Raw genomic sequence first — 17,679 nt, forward strand, 5'->3', positions numbered from 1 at the left:
TCCAAAGTGATCCTCAGGAGTCTCTTTCCATGGTATGGGAAGAGATGCTTTTGCTACTACTACATATATTACCAGGATGGATGCACACAGCCATCTTACAACTATAAAAGAAATCACCCCGAAGGTAAAACACTTTCCTGCCTTCTTTGTAGAAGAGGGTCAGGCATGGCCAGAAAAGTAGAGCCCTGACTGCACTTGCCTGCAGGCCACTCTATTTCAGGGTGTATCAATTAAGCAGGCCAGTAACCTTTCATTGCTAAAGTCAACTTGACGTGGGTTTCTCAATATTTGCAATTAAAACATCTCTGCTGATGGGATGGAATAAGTAAAACTCAATGCTACTTTTTGAACTGATTTTTTTCAAGACTATATAGAATTCCATTTTCTCTATCTACCATAATTTATTTAACTATTCCCTATTGATGACAGGTGGCTTACAAATTTTATCACCAAAAGCAGTCAATGAACACCCTTATGTATATCTTTAGGCATTCACATTATTATTTCTATAGGATAGATTCCTAGATATGAAATTACTAAGTCACAGAAAACTCCTACTTCTCTGCCTGCCTTCTCACCAATAAATTATTCACAATCCTGAGAGAGAAGACAAGCCAAAGAAGACTACACAGAAAGCAGAATAAAATTTCTACAGAAGCTGCACTATAATAAGCCTTTGGTGAAAGATTTCAAACTGACAACTAAGAAAAGATGCCATATGTCACCTGCCACTCTTGTAAGAACACTTGGGTCAAAGAAAAGAAGTCCATGAAGGGCTTATGGGTTGACTATGAGTTGTAATATACCCATATGTAATTTCACATCTAACTTTTCAGGTTGGGTAGAGTTCAAGTTGGTGATATCTGAGTTGCATGTTAATGGGCCATTATCATCACCATCAACATCAGTATTATGGTCATTTACATCTACATCCCACCTTTTTTTCCCCTCTACTTGTCCAAGGGCTTACAATCTTTGATGCAAAATTTCCAAAGAAGATAGTGCCTCTCAGTTTTCTGACTAGTTCTCCAATTACCTTGCCCACGCCCTGCTTTACTCATTTGTTCCCATGGGGATGCCATGTCATTACCAATGACTGAATCCCTCTATAATCTCAATTCTAAGCATCTCATTGACCCCAATCAACATCTCCTATTTTTCAAGTTCATTCCCTCTAGAAATTAAATTCAAACAATCCTCTGACTCAACTAGGACCTAAAATCTAATGGTCCTGCTACCTTTTCACTCTCCTCACCAAGTAGTCCTTACTTCCCCCTTGACCAGTTTAAATTGCAAAATTTAACCACTATATAAAGTGGTTTAATACAACCACTTCTTTCATACTCCTTAACTTCGCTGCCCATCTCTGGCTTCATGTTTCTCTATCAAAACTCTGCCCCTGAATAAGAAAAATTCTCTGCCTACTCTGTGTCTATACCAATGCAGCTAAATGAATGCAGCCTGTGAAAAACACAACCATGTTGACTGGTCTCACCTTAAATTTATGACCACCATCCTCAAGTGCACCCTCCAACTTCCTAGCAAGTCTACAACTTTTCACTTACCTATTTACCATCCTCACCTTCATACCTTTTCCTCTCTGCTTAAACCCAACACATCTCCTCCCCATCCTCATTCTCAGCTCACACCTTGCTTCAGATTTCACTGAAAAGAAAAACAATTTAAAAAGAACTTCCACAGGTCCGTATCCTGTAGTTTAGTCACATAATTGTATCTATACCCATATACTCTGCCATGATGGTTAATTTTATTGTGTCAACTTGAATGGGCCACAATGTGCCCAGGTTTTCAGTTAACCATTATTCGGGGCATGTCTGTCAGAGTGCTTCTCGATGAGATTAGCATTTGAATTAGCAGGTTACATATGGCAGATTGGTCTTCCTGGGTGAGCCTCGTCCAATCTGTTGAAGGCCTAAATAGAATAAAAAGGCTGAGTAAGAAAAATTCACTCTCTGCTTGAACATATTCAATCTAGGTTATTAGTCTTTCATCTTCAGAATCAGACTTGGAATGAAATACGTACTACTAGCTCTCCTGGTTCTCAGGCCTTCAGACTTGGACTAAAACTATGCCTTCAGCTCTCCTACATTTCCAGTTTGCCAACTGCAGATTACGTGTGTGTGTGTGTGTTTGTGTGTGTATAATATAGATAATATATAATAACATATAGTATATGTAATACACAATACATACAACATACACACATTATAGTATATATCTCTCACAATAAGGAATTGGGAACTAGCCCATGCTACTAAGGAGGCTGAGAAATATATATACACATCGATATCAAAATCGATATAGGTATCAGTATAGTGCACGTGCATACACACACACACACACACACACACACACACGTATCCCATGAGCTATCTGTGCTCCTAAATCTAGCCCCTCCCTGTGTGCACTAGATTCCATACTCAAGGGCATTTTTCACCTCTCTCATGCATCACCAATTTTTCTCTCTCTACTTGTCTCCCAGAAAAGTCCCAAAGTCCCATCAGTATATACACATACTGCGATTTCTTCCATTTTTAAAACACACTCTTAGCTAACTACTCCATTCTTTTCCCCCTTGTTATAGAAAAACTACTCAAAAGAGTCACCTGTACCATCAATCCCATTTTCATTTCTTCCACTGTCTCCTAAACTCACTATAACCACTCATCCCACCAAAAGGGCTCATACCAAGGTACCAATGACTTTCGTGTCACCAAATCCTACAGTCAATTCTCAGTCATCATTTGGCTCAATACATCAGCAACATATGACACAATCAGTCACACCCACCTTCATAAAACACTTTATTAAACTTCTGTGACAATTCTGGATTCTCTACCTACATCAGTAAGAATTCCTGCTCAGTATCTTTTTTTTTTTTAAGATTCTATCCATTTACTTGATAGAGTGTACAAGCAGGGGGAGTGGAAGGCAGAAGAGGAGAGAGAAGTGGACTCCCCACCTAGCAGGGAGTCCAAGGCAGGGCTGCATCCCAGGATCCCAGGACGCCGGGATCATGACCTGAGCCAAAGGCAGACACCCAACTGACTTAGCCACCCAGGTATCCCCTTACTCAGTATCTTTTGCTGGTCCTTCCTTACTTCCCCAATCTCTAAACATCACGGCATTCTAGATTCAGGTTACAGAACTTTTCATTCTCTTCTCTTTACATTTACTTCCTTGAAAATCACAACCTGATGGCTTTAAAATAATCTACAGCACACTGATGACTTCCAAACATCTCTAAACAGCCTGGCCCACTGCACTGAACTTCAAACTTGTATATCCAATTACTTACTATATACTTGATTCCTAATGGGCATATCATATCAATATGTATAAAAACTTCCCCAAACTGCTCCTTTTATACGTTAGAGTTCTCAGTAAATACACCTTCATCCTTCTGATTACTCAGGCCAAAAACCTTAGTCATCCTTGACTCTTTCTTTCACACTTCACATCCAATCTATCAGCAAAAATTTTACCTTCAAAATAAAGCTGTACCTACCTTCTATCACCACCTTTGCAACTAAAATCTTGGTTCAAACCACATTACTTCTTCTCTCCCTGCCTCTACAATCTATTCCCAAAATAGTAGCTAAAATGATTCTGTTGAAAGATAATTCAACTTAAAGAATGATACACCATAACCAAGTGAGATTTATGCTAGGAACACAAGACTGGTTCAACATAAAATCAATCAATGTAATGTATCCCTTTAACAGAATGAGAGAAAAATACCACATAATCTTCTCAATTAACACAAAAAAGGCATCTGAAAAATCCAACACCCTCTCATAATAAAAGAGACTCAGAAAACTGGGAGTGGAAGGAACTTCCTCAAAATGATAAAGGGCATTTATAAAAAACGCACAGCTAATATATTCATGGTGAAAGACTGAAGTTTTCACTCTAAGAGCAAGACAAGACTAGTGAGCATATCAAAATGTGTATGATTGTTGAGTCACGATGCTATACCACTGAAATTAATTTACTATTATATATCAACCATTCTTTGATATAAAATAGAATTATTTGGAGGGCACCTGAGTGGCTCAGGCGGTTAAGCATCTACCTTCAGCTCAAGTCATGATCCCAGAGTCCTGGGATCGAGCCCTGCATTGGGCTCCCTGCTCATCGGGAGTCTGCTTCTCCCCGTTTAATTGCTTGCTCTCTCTCTCAAATAAATAAATAAGAAAATCTTTTTTAAAAAAAAAATTCAGAATTATTTTTAAAAAGCAAGACAGGGATACTCACTTTCACTGCTGCTATTCAACACTGTGTTGAAAATTCTGGCCAGAAAAATTAGACATGAAAAACAAATAAATAAAAAGCATTCAAACTGGAAATGAAGTAAAACTCTATTCACAGATGACATGATGCTACATACAAAAATCCCAAAAAATCCACAAGAAACTTACTAGATCTAGTAAGAAAATTTAGCAAAGTTGGAGGATACATGATCAACACACAAAAGTCAGTTGTGTTTTATATACCAGCAATGAACAATCTGAAAGAAAATTATGAAAGTAATTTCATTTATAATAGCATCTAAAAGAATAAAATACTGGCACAAATTTATCCAAGGAGGTGAAAAACTTGTACACTGCCAAAACATTGCTGAAAAACAAAATGTAAAGATACCAACTAACGGAGGGGTGCCTGGGTGGCTCAGTCAATTAAGCTTCTGCCTTCAGCCCATGTCTGGATCTCGGGATCCTGGGATCAAGGCCCACATCAGGCTCCCTACTCAGTGGAGAGTCTGCTTCTCCCTCCCCCTTTGCCCCACCGCTCAGCTCATGCTCTCTCGCTCTCTCTGTCAAATAGATAAAATCTTAAAAAAAAAAAAAGAGGAAGAAAATTATTTGGAGAAGATATGGAGAAATTGGAATCCTTGCAACATCGCTGGTTGAATATAAAACAGAGCCACCAATGTGGCTGTGCAGTTAGTTCCTCAACAAGCTAAACAGAATTATCATATGATCCAGCAAGTCCACTCCTAGGTATATCCCAAAAGAAATGAAACAGGAACTCAAGCAGATATCTGTAATGTCCAATGCAGAATCACTCACAACAGCCAAAAGTGGAAAAAAAATCCAGTGTCCATCAACAGATAATTAGATAAAACATAGCATAATCACACAATGGAATATTATTCAGCCATAAAAAGTAATTAAGTTCCTACATGGTACAACATGGATGAACCCTGAAAGCATTATACTGACTGAAAGAAGCCAGATGCAAACACACAAATATTTTTTAATTAATTAAAAACAAAAATAAAAATAAATTTAAGGGCGCCCTATCCATCCCAATATCCCTAAAAGTAACGTGCCAAATGATACAAAACCTGAAGTACCATGACTTAAAGACCGCTAAATAAGCATCCTAAGGATTTCATACCATAGGGACTGGTATTTTAACATACTCAAATCTATCCAGAAAACTACTCAAATTCAGCCGGGGGTGGGGGGAGGAATACGGATTAAACGATTTAAACTCAAGAAAACCAACTTAATTTGCTAAATTACACACAACAGTTTATCTCCCCTTGACTCTGCTGTATAAATGGAGTGGCTCCACTTCTGCAGGAGTAAAGGCTGGATCCGAAGGGCACAATCCTAAGGCCCCACAACAGGCAACCGGTGGCACAAGAGGAGGGAGGGAAGCTCTGGGCAGGCCAGCGGCAGGTGGCGGGGGGTGCCCTTTGCCTGTCTGCTCCGGAAGTGGGAAGGGGCAGAGGACACCCATTTCTAACGCACCTCCCACACGCTGTCCAGAGGCCGGGTCTGCGGGACCGGGCACCTCCAACGCCGGAGAAGGCTGGAATGATCGAAAACCCGGGGTCTGGAGCTAGCTCCAACGGGGTGGAGAGGACACGTTACCCGGAGAAGAGACAGTTCAACCGGCCTCCTCTTTCAGCTGGATGACTCGGGAAGTGCCACAACAGCAGGGCCTGGAATCCAGGACAGGTAGCAGTTGGACACACTTTATTCCCGCGCTGCGGAGCGCACGCCGCTGCGTCACGGCGCCCCCAACACACATCAGCTCTGCAAGGCGGACGCCCCGCCCCGTCGCCGTCCTCCGCTCCTGGGGCGCTGCAGCCCGGACACCCAGCCCAGCTGGCTACGCGGCGCGCATGCGCAAAGCCCCTCGCTGCCGCAGAGTACTCCGGGAGGTGTAGTCTCTGTGCGGGCGCCGGTGGGCCGCCGGAGTCCTGCGTCCCGGCGGAACCTGGAGAAGTCTGAACACACTCGCCACCCCCCGTCCTCATTCCCATCTTCACACCTGTCCCGTCACCTCGCACTTACGCTCCGTCCCCGCGCGCTGGGCTTCGGTCTCGGCGCGCCCGCAGGAAGAGCGCGAGACCTTCCCTTCAGCAGGCTCTGCTGGAGGAGGCGGGGTCCACGGCCCGCCCCCTGCCGCCACCCCCCCTCCCCTCCCGGCGGGTATCGGGCCGGTGCCCGAAGAGAGGCGGCGGCCCCCGCAGCGGCCGCAGGAGGGGCGGCGGCGGCGGGCGCCGCAGGCGATGCCCCTGCCCGGCTGCTCCGGCGGGGGACGGTGCGAGCGGCGGCGGGGGAGCTGGCGGGGGGCAGCGGCTGCGGCGGCTGCAGCAGAGGGGCCGAGAGCTGGCGGCGGTGGCGGCGGTCGTGAAGGGCATCGGTAGCGGCGGTGATGGCAGTGTCGATGTGAGTGTTGGCTGACTGGGGTCCCCGGGGCTGCGCAGCCCGAGGCTGGCGGCCCGGCGGCGAGCGGGAGGCCGGGGCGGCGGAGGGATGCTATGTGCGCGGTGCAGAGCCGGGAGACGCCGCCTCTCGCCGCCGACGGTCGGGCAGAGGCGGGAGCCGGGGCTCTGCGGCTGCGGGCGCCGTGCACCGCGGCCCGGAGTGGGGGTCCCGGGCGGAGGCGGGGGCAGCGCAGGCCGAGGGGCGTCTGCGATTGTTCTCAACACCCCTCCCCCACCCCACCCGTGTGTCTGTTTGTCACTTGCAGCTGAAGATGGAAAGAGCCAGGCGAAGGGGAGGCGGCGGCGGCCGCGGCCGCGGCGGCAAGAATGTAGGGGGCTCTGGCCTAAGCAAGAGTAGACTCTATCCCCAGGCCCAGCACTCCCACTACCCCCACTACGCGGCTTCAGCCACCCCTAATCAGGCTGGGGGCGCAGCCGAAATCCAGGAGCTGGCCTCCAAACGAGTGGACATCCAGAAAAAGAGGTTTTACCTAGACGTAAAGCAAAGCTCCCGGGGCCGGTTCCTAAAGATAGCCGAAGTCTGGATAGGGAGAGGCCGGCAGGACAATATCAGAAAGAGTAAACTGACTCTGTCCCTGTCTGTGGCAGCGGAGCTGAAGGACTGTCTAGGGGACTTCATCGAGCATTACGCCCACCTGGGCCTGAAAGGCCACCGGCAAGAGCATGGCCACGGCAAAGATCAAGCCTCCAGGAGGAGACAGAAGCACTCGGCACCCTCCCCACCTGTCTCTGTAGGGTCCGAAGAGCACCCTCATAGTGTCCTCAAAACAGACTACATAGAGAGGGACAATAGGAAGTATTATCTAGACCTAAAGGAAAATCAACGGGGTCGCTTCTTAAGAATTAGACAAACCATGATGCGAGGGACTGGCATGATAGGTTATTTTGGTCACAGTTTGGGCCAAGAGCAGACTATTGTGCTCCCAGCACAAGGAATGATTGAGTTTCGTGATGCCTTGGTTCAGCTCATTGAAGACTATGGCGAAGGCGACATAGAAGAACGAAGAGGTGGAGATGATGACCCACTTGAACTCCCAGAGGGGACTTCTTTCAGAGTGGACAATAAAAGGTTCTACTTTGATGTGGGCTCTAATAAATATGGAATTTTCCTGAAGGTAAGTGAGGTGAGGCCACCTTACCGTAATACTATTACTGTTCCATTCAAAGCTTGGACAAGGTTTGGGGAGAATTTTATCAAGTATGAAGAAGAGATGAGGAAAATTTGCAACAGCCATAAAGAAAAGAGAATGGATGGCAGAAGGGCCAGTGGTGAAGAACAAGAATGCCTCGACTAGAGTGAAATTGAACTCCATCAGGCAAAATTTAAAATCATAAATTGGCTAAAAGTACTGATCCATAATCATTTGAAGAAGTTTTTCCTCTTTTTTTGGCCCTTTGTTATTAGTAATACCTCTGGTAGTTTATACTTCAAGGAGTCTGATTCTCATGTTATACACAGAATATTATAATTCTTAAGGGAATTCCAACCTTCCCAGAGCTAAGTAGTTCAGCTGCTTCACCTGCTCCAGACTATTGAAGTATGCAAATCAGCACAAAATGTGATATTCTGACCTTCTAAATACCATAACTAAGATTTACATTGCACTATGACATGATCCCGAGAAAATACACATATACTTAATACGGAAGTGTGAATTTCTATTTAACAAGTTCCCCGAAAAAGTATTCCATCCCTACTTCTTTAAAAGCTGCTAAGCTTACCTGTAGGGCAGTTACCACAGAAACAGAAATTGACCTCAAGTATAGTATAAATATATTTCTTTATAAAAGTACATGTAGAAATATATTAGTTGTTCACTGGATGACTGAATATCAAAAGTACCATGAAAAGAATTAAATCTTACAGTTATGATAGTATTCTATAATTTCAAATTTTGTGGTAACCCTGCAGTTGATCGTTGCCATATCAAAGCCGTGGGAGAGTTTTAATTGGTTATTCTAAACTAGTTGTAATCCCATCTTTACCTCTATTCACTATACCCTATATTTTTATTGACTTTCCAAAGTTTGAGGAATTACTTTTATGTCACTGTTGAGTGGGAGGCTTCATCCTATGGCTTTGCTATGGAAATCTTGGTGTTTTAGCCTTTCATGCTAATTTGAAGGTTGTGCGAGGTTTTTTCCCAAAATATATCATGGACTCAAGGTGTTGTATTTTATGCTTCTTCTTTAGCACTATTTCAGAGGGGTTGGTGCACCAGTTAACTGATACAAAAATACATCTGTAATAATACATTTTAGTAGCACTTTTGCAATTGCTACCCTTAAAACCGTGTCAACACTTCCAATATAAACCTGGCTTTTACAGGTATTTTAATTCCAGAAAGAAAAAAAAAATCTTTTTCTAAAAAGCATTTAGAATATAAATTTTCAGCCTGGGAAAATTATTTAAGGATTGGTTATAAACATATTTGAAAGGAAAATTCAGGCATTTTCCAAGGTGCTCTTTATGATACTTAAAAATAAGGTTTACTTTACACAAGACTTACCCATTTACCTGTATTAAAAATTACTTTCCAGGAAGTGCCACAGCAATTTTTCAACACCTAAGCAATTTTTAAACAAGTGGTTATAGTGTATATGTGTACCAACCCACCGTGTATTAACTGACTGGAATTTTATCTGTTGAGCTGCATTTTATTCTGATTGAAATTATTGTCTTTTATCTTGGCTTTATTCACCTCCCACACAATAAGTCCATATAATCATCTTTAAGAGCCAGACACTGATTTCAACCCCCAAATATAGCTCTCATTGATGAGAGCTGGCTGCATGGATTGAGATCAGAATGTAGCTCTCCTTTTATATGCTATAAGTAGTTCAAAATTATTTTAATCATTTTTTCCTTCAGCAGTTTGTCCCCAAATCCATTTAAGTAAGGTCACTAAGAGAACTTTGTGAGTTAAAATAAGAATATTTCTGGCTTATCTTATTTCAAAACAAGCAATCAGTAACCCAGATATATACACTGGTATTGGTTTTCAGATTGTATTTCACATTTCCTCAAGTAGTATGAAGGAATCTCATTAGTTCATTATAATTGTGGACCATCTGGATTACTATGGAACAACTGAAGGTTAGAAGATAATGTTAGTACTAGAGTTAATAGCACATGGTGGGTGTTGAGACTCTAAAAGTAGCAAGGATCTTTAAACAGTCCTAACTGTAAAATAACTATTGTAGACTTGATAAAAAGTAGTTCTTGGTATATGAAGGAGTGATGTGCACTTGAATTACTGTACTACTGATTGTTATTGCTGCCCATCATAGTGCCTACTAATAATTATCAACCTGTCAGATTTTGGCAAACTGGAGTGATGAATGTTCCAGTATTCGAGTGTTCCTATCACTATTGCTATGACTATATACTCTTTCTTAAAACCTTCCCTCCTAAAATATTTATATCCATTAAATCTACATGATTTCTGTTTTGGTTTTAGTCTGATAAGATTTGCGTGTTTATGTCTATATATATACATATGTGTGTATATATATACATATACACAATACTATGTCAGACTTAAAGATAAATATCTTTAATTCATTGTATATAAATATTAATTTTGCATTAATTATTTAAGTCAAGAATTAGTTAAGTAGCCAAATCTTCTACCTTGTATGTATACTTCAAAGTTATTACCATCTCAAAGCTATAGATTGGTAGATGCATATATACCGGCAACTGAATATAAATTAGAATCACTAAGCCTTCTGCCAGTCCTTTTGTTTCACTTTTTTATATGTATTCATTGAAAAATGAAATGTTATGATTTTTTGATACTTAAAATTCCCAATTATTCATTAGCCATAATCAAATAAGATCCAGTTCAAAACTCTGGTATTAGGACATGTATTGCCATGTATCTTATAAAATAAGCTACTATTTTTATCTGTGCAATATGCATTTTATTTATTGTCATTTGTAACATAAATGAAGCTGCAAGTGTACATGGTATTCTTCAAAATAATAGGATCTCAGCCTTGAGGATATTAAACTCTTAAGGCAACTGGATGTTAGAAGTCAAAAAGTGAGCATTCAAGTTAGTAACCAAAATTACTAGTTCACTGTATAATTCTAAAACACTGATGATGTTTGCACATAATAACCCAAGTATAATGTGGTATAGACTCAAAACTGTAATAATATAAGCTAATAGTATGAGATTTGGAAACGGGTTCCTCATAACGGTTGGCAGTGTGCTCCTAGCAATTGAAAGCAACACTAATCTGTTGCTTATATGCAAAAGATGCAATGTATTATAAAAGTATTAAAAGTTCTGCCACATTTTATAATTTTCCTTGTTAAAGCCCCAAACTGCCATGTCCCTTAAACTTGAGTCAAACACAAGCTTATTTGCACTAAAGAGCATGGCCAAAAAATAAACGACAGGGTGGAAAAGCTAGTTGGAACCTCTTGAAATAATTGGTTCTAATGGGAGAATTTCACATTTGTCTATTTGAAAGCTATATGGTCCAGGCAGACAATCTGTCAGTTCACTAATTTAATAATGCACTTTACCTTTTGTATATAGAAGATGTACATTTATGCCACTTGACAGGTGGGATGTGTTTCAATAACTATGTAGTTAGAATCTGTAGGGTGATCTCTTGCATGCAGATGTTTGTGTTGGAACTGCTATAATAACAAGTTTCCATTAAATCAGTGTAATGGAGGAGGATAGAAGATGCTTTTGAAACAAGTCCCAATACATTTAACAAACACTTTTAAAGTAGAGTTCATATTTGTATTCTTAAGACCTAAAATCAATAAAAAAAAAAAAAAACATATTTCTAGCCCAGCTTAGTATTACAGTTGAGACTATATCTAGTTGAGACTCCTCATAATACCCTGAAAGTTAATTTTGGGAATTTGTGCAGACAAAAAAAAATTTTTAATAATTCTGTTTCATTGTTGATGTGTGTTAAAATGACTAATGAAAAGACAGTACATTATACTGTATTAGAATTAAAAGTATGGTTGGCTGACATGGCGTCATTAAGAAAACACCCAGACTAAAGAAATAAAGTTTCAAATTAAGAACATGCAAAGAGCCTAAGAACCATCGCTAAAATAAACGTAGTATTATTTCAAAATTTGCAGAACTAACTTTCACCAACCAAAAAGGGTATTGGGAGATTTAGCATATCCTTTCATCCTAAAAACTTCCTGAGATGTACATTTGAAAACTAGATAATTGTTGCTTAATAATAGGTTGTATGTACTTTACTAAGAAACACTGTGTACTAATAATTCATTGAGAATATGCTATATTTACTGCATTCATTTTATATATATGGATAAGAATACATTATATATAGTCATTCTATCTTAATATATTCATGTATTTATATTGTAATTTTGCAAATATTTTCAGTAAAATAAACATTTATCTGAGCTGCACAATTTGAAGAGGATGAAATTGGAATACACCCTCAGTCACTCATTTTTAATAAGCAGCTACCATTGAAAGTTGATGTATGTACTATCACTCCTTTAGATTTTGTCATATGGTTTATTTTAATACTTAAGTGATTAGGACTTAATTTGAACTTTTAATGGTGTTCTGAAAATAACTTTTATAAGTGTGAGATATTTTTCCCCTGCTTATTTCAAAATGCCTTTCATTGGAACTATTTATAAAATCCTATTCCACGCTTTATGTAAGGGCTTGGCTTAGTCACCACATAGTTTGAAGTCTGTCTTTACCAAAACACCAAACATCTTTGGCAGGATAAAATCTAAAGTAAACCACAAAGAGAAGTTAAAATTGATTCTATGCCAACAAAATAATACAGGTACAATATTTATCACTGCCAAATAAGGTTCTTAAAGTCCTTCTGAAGTTTTCTTAAAGATTTCTTGAATTTCTCAGAGATATGGTGGCTAATGGCTAACCCATCGGAAGAGAATAAGGATGTTAGCATGCTGGTGAGACAATCCATAGTCCACAGTGCTGTAGCAATGAGGTACAGGAAAATGTTTTTTTTCCAAGCTAAGGTCATGCAAAATTTGAGTTTTTAGATCACAATTACTATCAGAAAGTAAATATAACAAAATTTAGGTAGGTGGATCTTGGGAAAACAATATATGCATTAGTACATTTTCTTGTATATTGTAAAAAAATTAGTCTTTTTTTCTTAATTTGACATGATTGTTAAAATTAATTTTAGTAGTGGCTTTTTAACCAATATTTTTGAATAGGGAAAACATATATATAGTACAAATTTAAATGCTACAGTTAATGAAAAATAGCCAATGTTAACCAATTTCTTGTGTATCCTTCTAGAGTTACTCTGAATATACAAGCATATGTGTATATACATATATTCTTTTTGCACATCCAAATGAAAATATATACACTATCCTGTACCTAGTAATATCAATTTTAGATCTGTCATTTTAAATGAATTTTTTTCCCTTTTATTCAGATACCATACTTGATCTAGTTAACATAGCACTTAATTTGAACTGTATTATTACCAAGGGAACCTCAAGGAAATTTTGAATGAATCCCCTTGATATTTACTTAAATGCAAATATATGTATATATTAATTTAAAATGTATAAATATTTAATTTCCCTTCCCTGTCCCTAACCACCTTGTCCCTCCTGTCTTCCCATCTTCCTTCCCATAGAAGAGTATTGGTCATTTTCCTGAAGTAATAAGGTTCAGGACTGGCAGGATATTAAGCTATTTTACCAAGTGTTATTTTATCTTAACTGTGTTCTCCAATGAAAAAAAACCGTATTTAAAAGCTTTAACAAATTATCACTTTTAGTCAAGTTTTACTAACTCTGATATCTCATTTTTATCCAAAGACCTTGCCATTATGAGAGCAAATGAGCACTAGAACTATAGTGGAAGTTTATGCTATGACTGTTGAAATCTTTTGATTTGTTAACATGAGCTTTATCTTTATGATGATAAGGTTATTAATAAATAATGCCTTTAGCAACTTAGTCAAATCCAGCCCTACATAAAAGGGTAACACTAGTCCTGATTGTTTAAAGCATTGATTCCCCCACAGAAGGACTCTGGTCCTTGGGACCAGAAGGGGTACTATGATGATTTGGAGAGAGATGAAAACTTTGGGGCTATGAGGTTTCAAATACAACTAAACCATCTCCATTCTCCGCTAGAAGATTATAAAATGGTATATTATTTTTTAAAATGAAGTTAGCATAGTGCTTTAATAGTTTTTCAAATCCCCCAATCCCAAAAAGATCATTATTCTCTTTTCATTCATATCAGGCATGTATTTTAAAGTCACCTTTCTAATAACCACCAAGAAAAAATTATATGACACAGAGGAAGTCCTGTACTGGAACCCTGAAGGATACTATCTAGTTATAAATCAAATCAACCAGAGTAAAAAATCCAGTACTATTAGAAATACCTTAAGATATATGAGGATTGAGGAGGAATTTTTTTAATGGATTTGTTTCTGTAAATTTTACAAAAATTTTAAGAGGCTTAAAAAAATTCAAGCATTGGTTTAAACTTTAAAATAATATCTCCATAATTGGTTGCATGATTTTCTGTTTGTAAAATGACAGAGTTGTTCTTAGAAGACAGAATCTTCTTAAACATATATTTTTAAAGCATAAAAGAGTTCTTTTAACGATGAATAACTCATCATCCTTTGCAGAATCTATAACATTGGTAAAAATCTCCAGATATTTACTTGTTAAGGCTTAAAATGGTTTTTATGTTTTGTTTCTTATTTAAAGAAAGGGGTCAAAAGGGAGGTAAATTCTCCTGCAGGAATGAATTTTGCTTAAATTCAGGCTAAAAAGTTAGGAACTTCCCATACGTAATCAAGGGGTTTCCCATGTTAGTCCTTTCTGGTAAATTATGTTTTCCAAACTTTTTATCTTCTTTTGAACATCCTTGGTGAGAAATTGCTTATTCTTATTGAGGCCAGTGATATTTACCAGTGAGTAAAAACTGGCTCATAATGAAATTAGTGCTGCTATAGTGAAGTTAGTTCGCAATGTGAATATAAAGAAAATACTCATTTAAATGGAATATACAGTTACTTCTGTTGTTGACTTATTTCTAAGACTAAATAGGAGTTGCTTGTTCTCTCATTTTTTCCTCCTTGTATACTTAGTTTCTGTGTTATTTTATTCAAAGTTTTCATCCTTCCCAGGAAATAGTATGGGTAAAGAACAGGAAAAGTAATCCCTAAGAAAAATGTTCATAGTAGTTAAAAGTTAGAGTTGCTCAAAGTGTAAGATGGGGGGGAGAAAAACGCTTTTGTGCGGTTTTGTCTTTATCAAATGATTTATCAAAATGATTATATAAACCTGTTTGCTTTATTTGATCTGATTAAAGACAATTTCTTTTGAGATGCCGATGTTAGAAATATTTAGTATCTTAATTTTCTTAGAGAAAATGGCTCAGTTGCATAATACATACTTTTCAGGATTTTATTTATTACTTGTGGATTTGATGAGGCTGTTGTGTAGAGGTAGCAAATGTACAAGTAAGAGAGAAGAGAAAGGTAGTGACTCATTATTTAATTTGCCTATAACGAGGGAAATCAGTATAACTGAAATGGGAGAAATAAGAAATTCTCAAAACCAAACCCCTATTTATTTAACCTTTAAAAGATAAGGAGGGCACGTATTACTTGGAGCACTGGGTGTGGTGCATGAACAATGAATCTTGGAACACTGAAAAAATTAAATTAAAAAAATAAATAAAAAATGACTTGAGAAAGAATAAAAAGACCTAATTCTGCCAGTGGATGGCCTCTCAGTAAACCATTTCCTTCAGTAGGAAGGCTTCCGCTTATGAAACATGAGCAAGGGGCTTCTGGGTTGCTCAATCCTGTAAGCATCTGACTCTTGGTTTCAGCTCAAATCATGACAAGGTCATGAGATCAAGCACTGTGTAGGCTTCTGCACTCAGCTCAGAGTCTGCTTGAGATTCTCTCCCTCTCTCTCCCTGGTTCCCCAACAATCTCCCCGCTCCTGCTTACTCTCTCTCAAAATAAAATAAAGACTTAAAAAAAAAAAATGAACAAGATCAGGTTGGAAGCTACTTCCCTCCTACTCTAAACTTCTAAAATTCTGTATCAATGGAGTGTGAAAGAAAAAAATAAGAGAGTACCAGAATTGGAAAATGTAAGACAGTCTCTCTCTATATTAAAAACAGCTGTAAAAATGCAGCAGTCTGTGATGATACCCAAAGAACATGCAGACGTGGCGGTTTTTTATCACATGTATGTACTTCTTTAGCCACACAAAATGAAATTTTGTTCCTAGTCCTTTCTAAGATCAAATTGTTATGCACTATCTACATAACTATCCTATGCTTTAATTTTTTTATGGAAATATTTTTGTTATCTATATGAGGTCTTATCCTTTGGAAGCATCACTTGTTTCTATATACTCTAATAATTTCTTATATTCTACATGGCAAAAGAATTTTAAAAATAACATCACTTCCTGAAATGTCATTGTACCTGAAATAACCTTAAATTACATTGCTAAATGATACACTGCTACTATCACTGCAGGGGCCCCTGAGAAGGAAGTACTACCCTTGACCCCTATTTCCTTGGTCTGTTGAACATAGTATGTTACAATAATCATGTTTAACAAAGGAAATCAGGAAGGGCACTGAACCGTGAACAGTAGGGTTCTACTTTAGAGGACCTGTAATTACTAGGGTGTACAAAGATAAAACATCATAATGAGTTTGTTTTGTTTTTAGCCTTGAGAAACTACCAAGGTTGATGATTGAAGGGGAAGAAAAAAACACACAAGGGTTTTTTTTGCCCCAGATGCATTTATTAGGTGCCCCGGTCCTCCAGTGGACAGTACGCTACCACCACTCTCAATAGAGCAAAGGTAAAAAAGAGAGACCTCTCCTACTGGACTAATCTTTTTGGTGCCCATTTATTTATCAAAGACAGTGCTTTCGAATAACCAAAGTGTATTTTGAAGCGTGTGTACACATACATATTTTATTAATTTCAAAATATCTGTGCACATAAAATTTCATTACAGGCATATTCCATATACTAAACCAGCCTTTAGCCCGTTTCACACTAGCAATCTGGTCGGTCAAATTCTATAGAGTGAATTGGCTGTTGTAGAAATGTTTTTCTCCCCCCTCTTCTCAAAACAACAGATACATTTTATTGCTATATTGTTTCTTCTTCAATGTTGCTTGAAATCTAAGTGGGATATGAGAGAATCATTTAGTTTTGTGATAATTTGCCCTTGCCATTTTGTAGAAATTGTCCTTAGCTTCCCATTTCAAACATTCTGAGCAACTTTACCAAAAGAACACACGCAAGGGCCAGAAGTACCCATTAAATAAAACAGCAGAACCATAAGATAATAATTTAGAAAAAAAGGATATGTACAAGACACCTAAATTTAAAAAAAAAAAAAAAAAGTCCTTATCATTTGCTTCAGAAGCTGCTGTATTTTATTTCTAAGTTTTTCAGACTAGCAATGTGATTTATACCAATGGTTGACAGTCTAGAATCTCAATAGGATAAAATAGTTAGAAAGTTCAGTTGAATTTATTACGGAATTTTATCTATTGCTTTTCTCCAGAAAGGGTAAGCCATACTATAAACATATATAGAAATAGAGTTCTAAAATTCCACCACTCTTAATCTTCCTCCCTTCTTTTTCTCCCTCTGATGCACTGTACCCTGTTGGAAGTGGGTAAGAACACTAATTTCTCCCACTACCCCCATGACCCCACTCCATCCTATTTGTTTAAGTGACAGTTGAAACACAATAGAGAAGGCTAAAGAAATTGCCTTATGAACTAGATCTGTAGACTAAGAAAGAAGAGCTACTACTTCACTCAATTATTCTCAACACTCTTGCCATATTCCTTTACAGTAATTTAGGATGA

General features: G+C 38.5%; 2 protein-coding genes across 26 annotated transcripts in view; one reads left to right on the forward strand and one right to left on the reverse strand.

The window, feature by feature from the left end:
* The window catches only part of WRN (WRN RecQ like helicase), a 145,931-nt gene extending 139,492 nt beyond the window's left edge, over positions 1 to 6,439 (reverse strand). For 5 of the 19 annotated variants that reach the window (XM_082715069.1, XM_082715080.1, XM_082715074.1 and 2 more), the window contains exon 1: positions 5,784 to 6,122. The gene's annotated coding sequence lies outside the window, so the exon portion shown is untranslated. Of the gene's footprint in view, positions 1 to 1,565; positions 1,666 to 5,783; positions 6,162 to 6,332 lie in introns of those variants that run through there. The other 14 variants (XM_082715071.1, XM_082715070.1, XM_082715063.1 and 11 more) reach the window with 11 other exon arrangements.
* A 127-nt stretch (positions 6,440 to 6,566) lies between these two features.
* PURG (purine rich element binding protein G) overlaps positions 6,567 to 17,679 on the forward strand; it is a 36,973-nt gene continuing 25,860 nt past the window's right edge. For 2 of the 7 annotated variants that reach the window (XM_082715107.1, XM_082715109.1), the window contains exons 1-2: positions 6,571 to 6,710; positions 7,015 to 7,884. In XM_082715107.1, the coding sequence (XP_082571233.1) occupies positions 7,021 to 7,884 (864 nt within the window). In that variant the 5' untranslated portion in view covers positions 6,571 to 6,710; positions 7,015 to 7,020. Of the gene's footprint in view, positions 6,711 to 7,014; positions 15,837 to 17,679 lie in introns of those variants that run through there. The other 5 variants (XM_082715105.1, XM_082715108.1, XM_082715106.1 and 2 more) reach the window with 5 other exon arrangements.

The sequence above is a fragment of the Mustela nivalis genome (assembly GCF_964662115.1).
Source record: "Mustela nivalis genome assembly, chromosome: 20".
In the NCBI taxonomy this organism is placed as follows: domain Eukaryota; kingdom Metazoa; phylum Chordata; class Mammalia; order Carnivora; family Mustelidae; genus Mustela; species Mustela nivalis.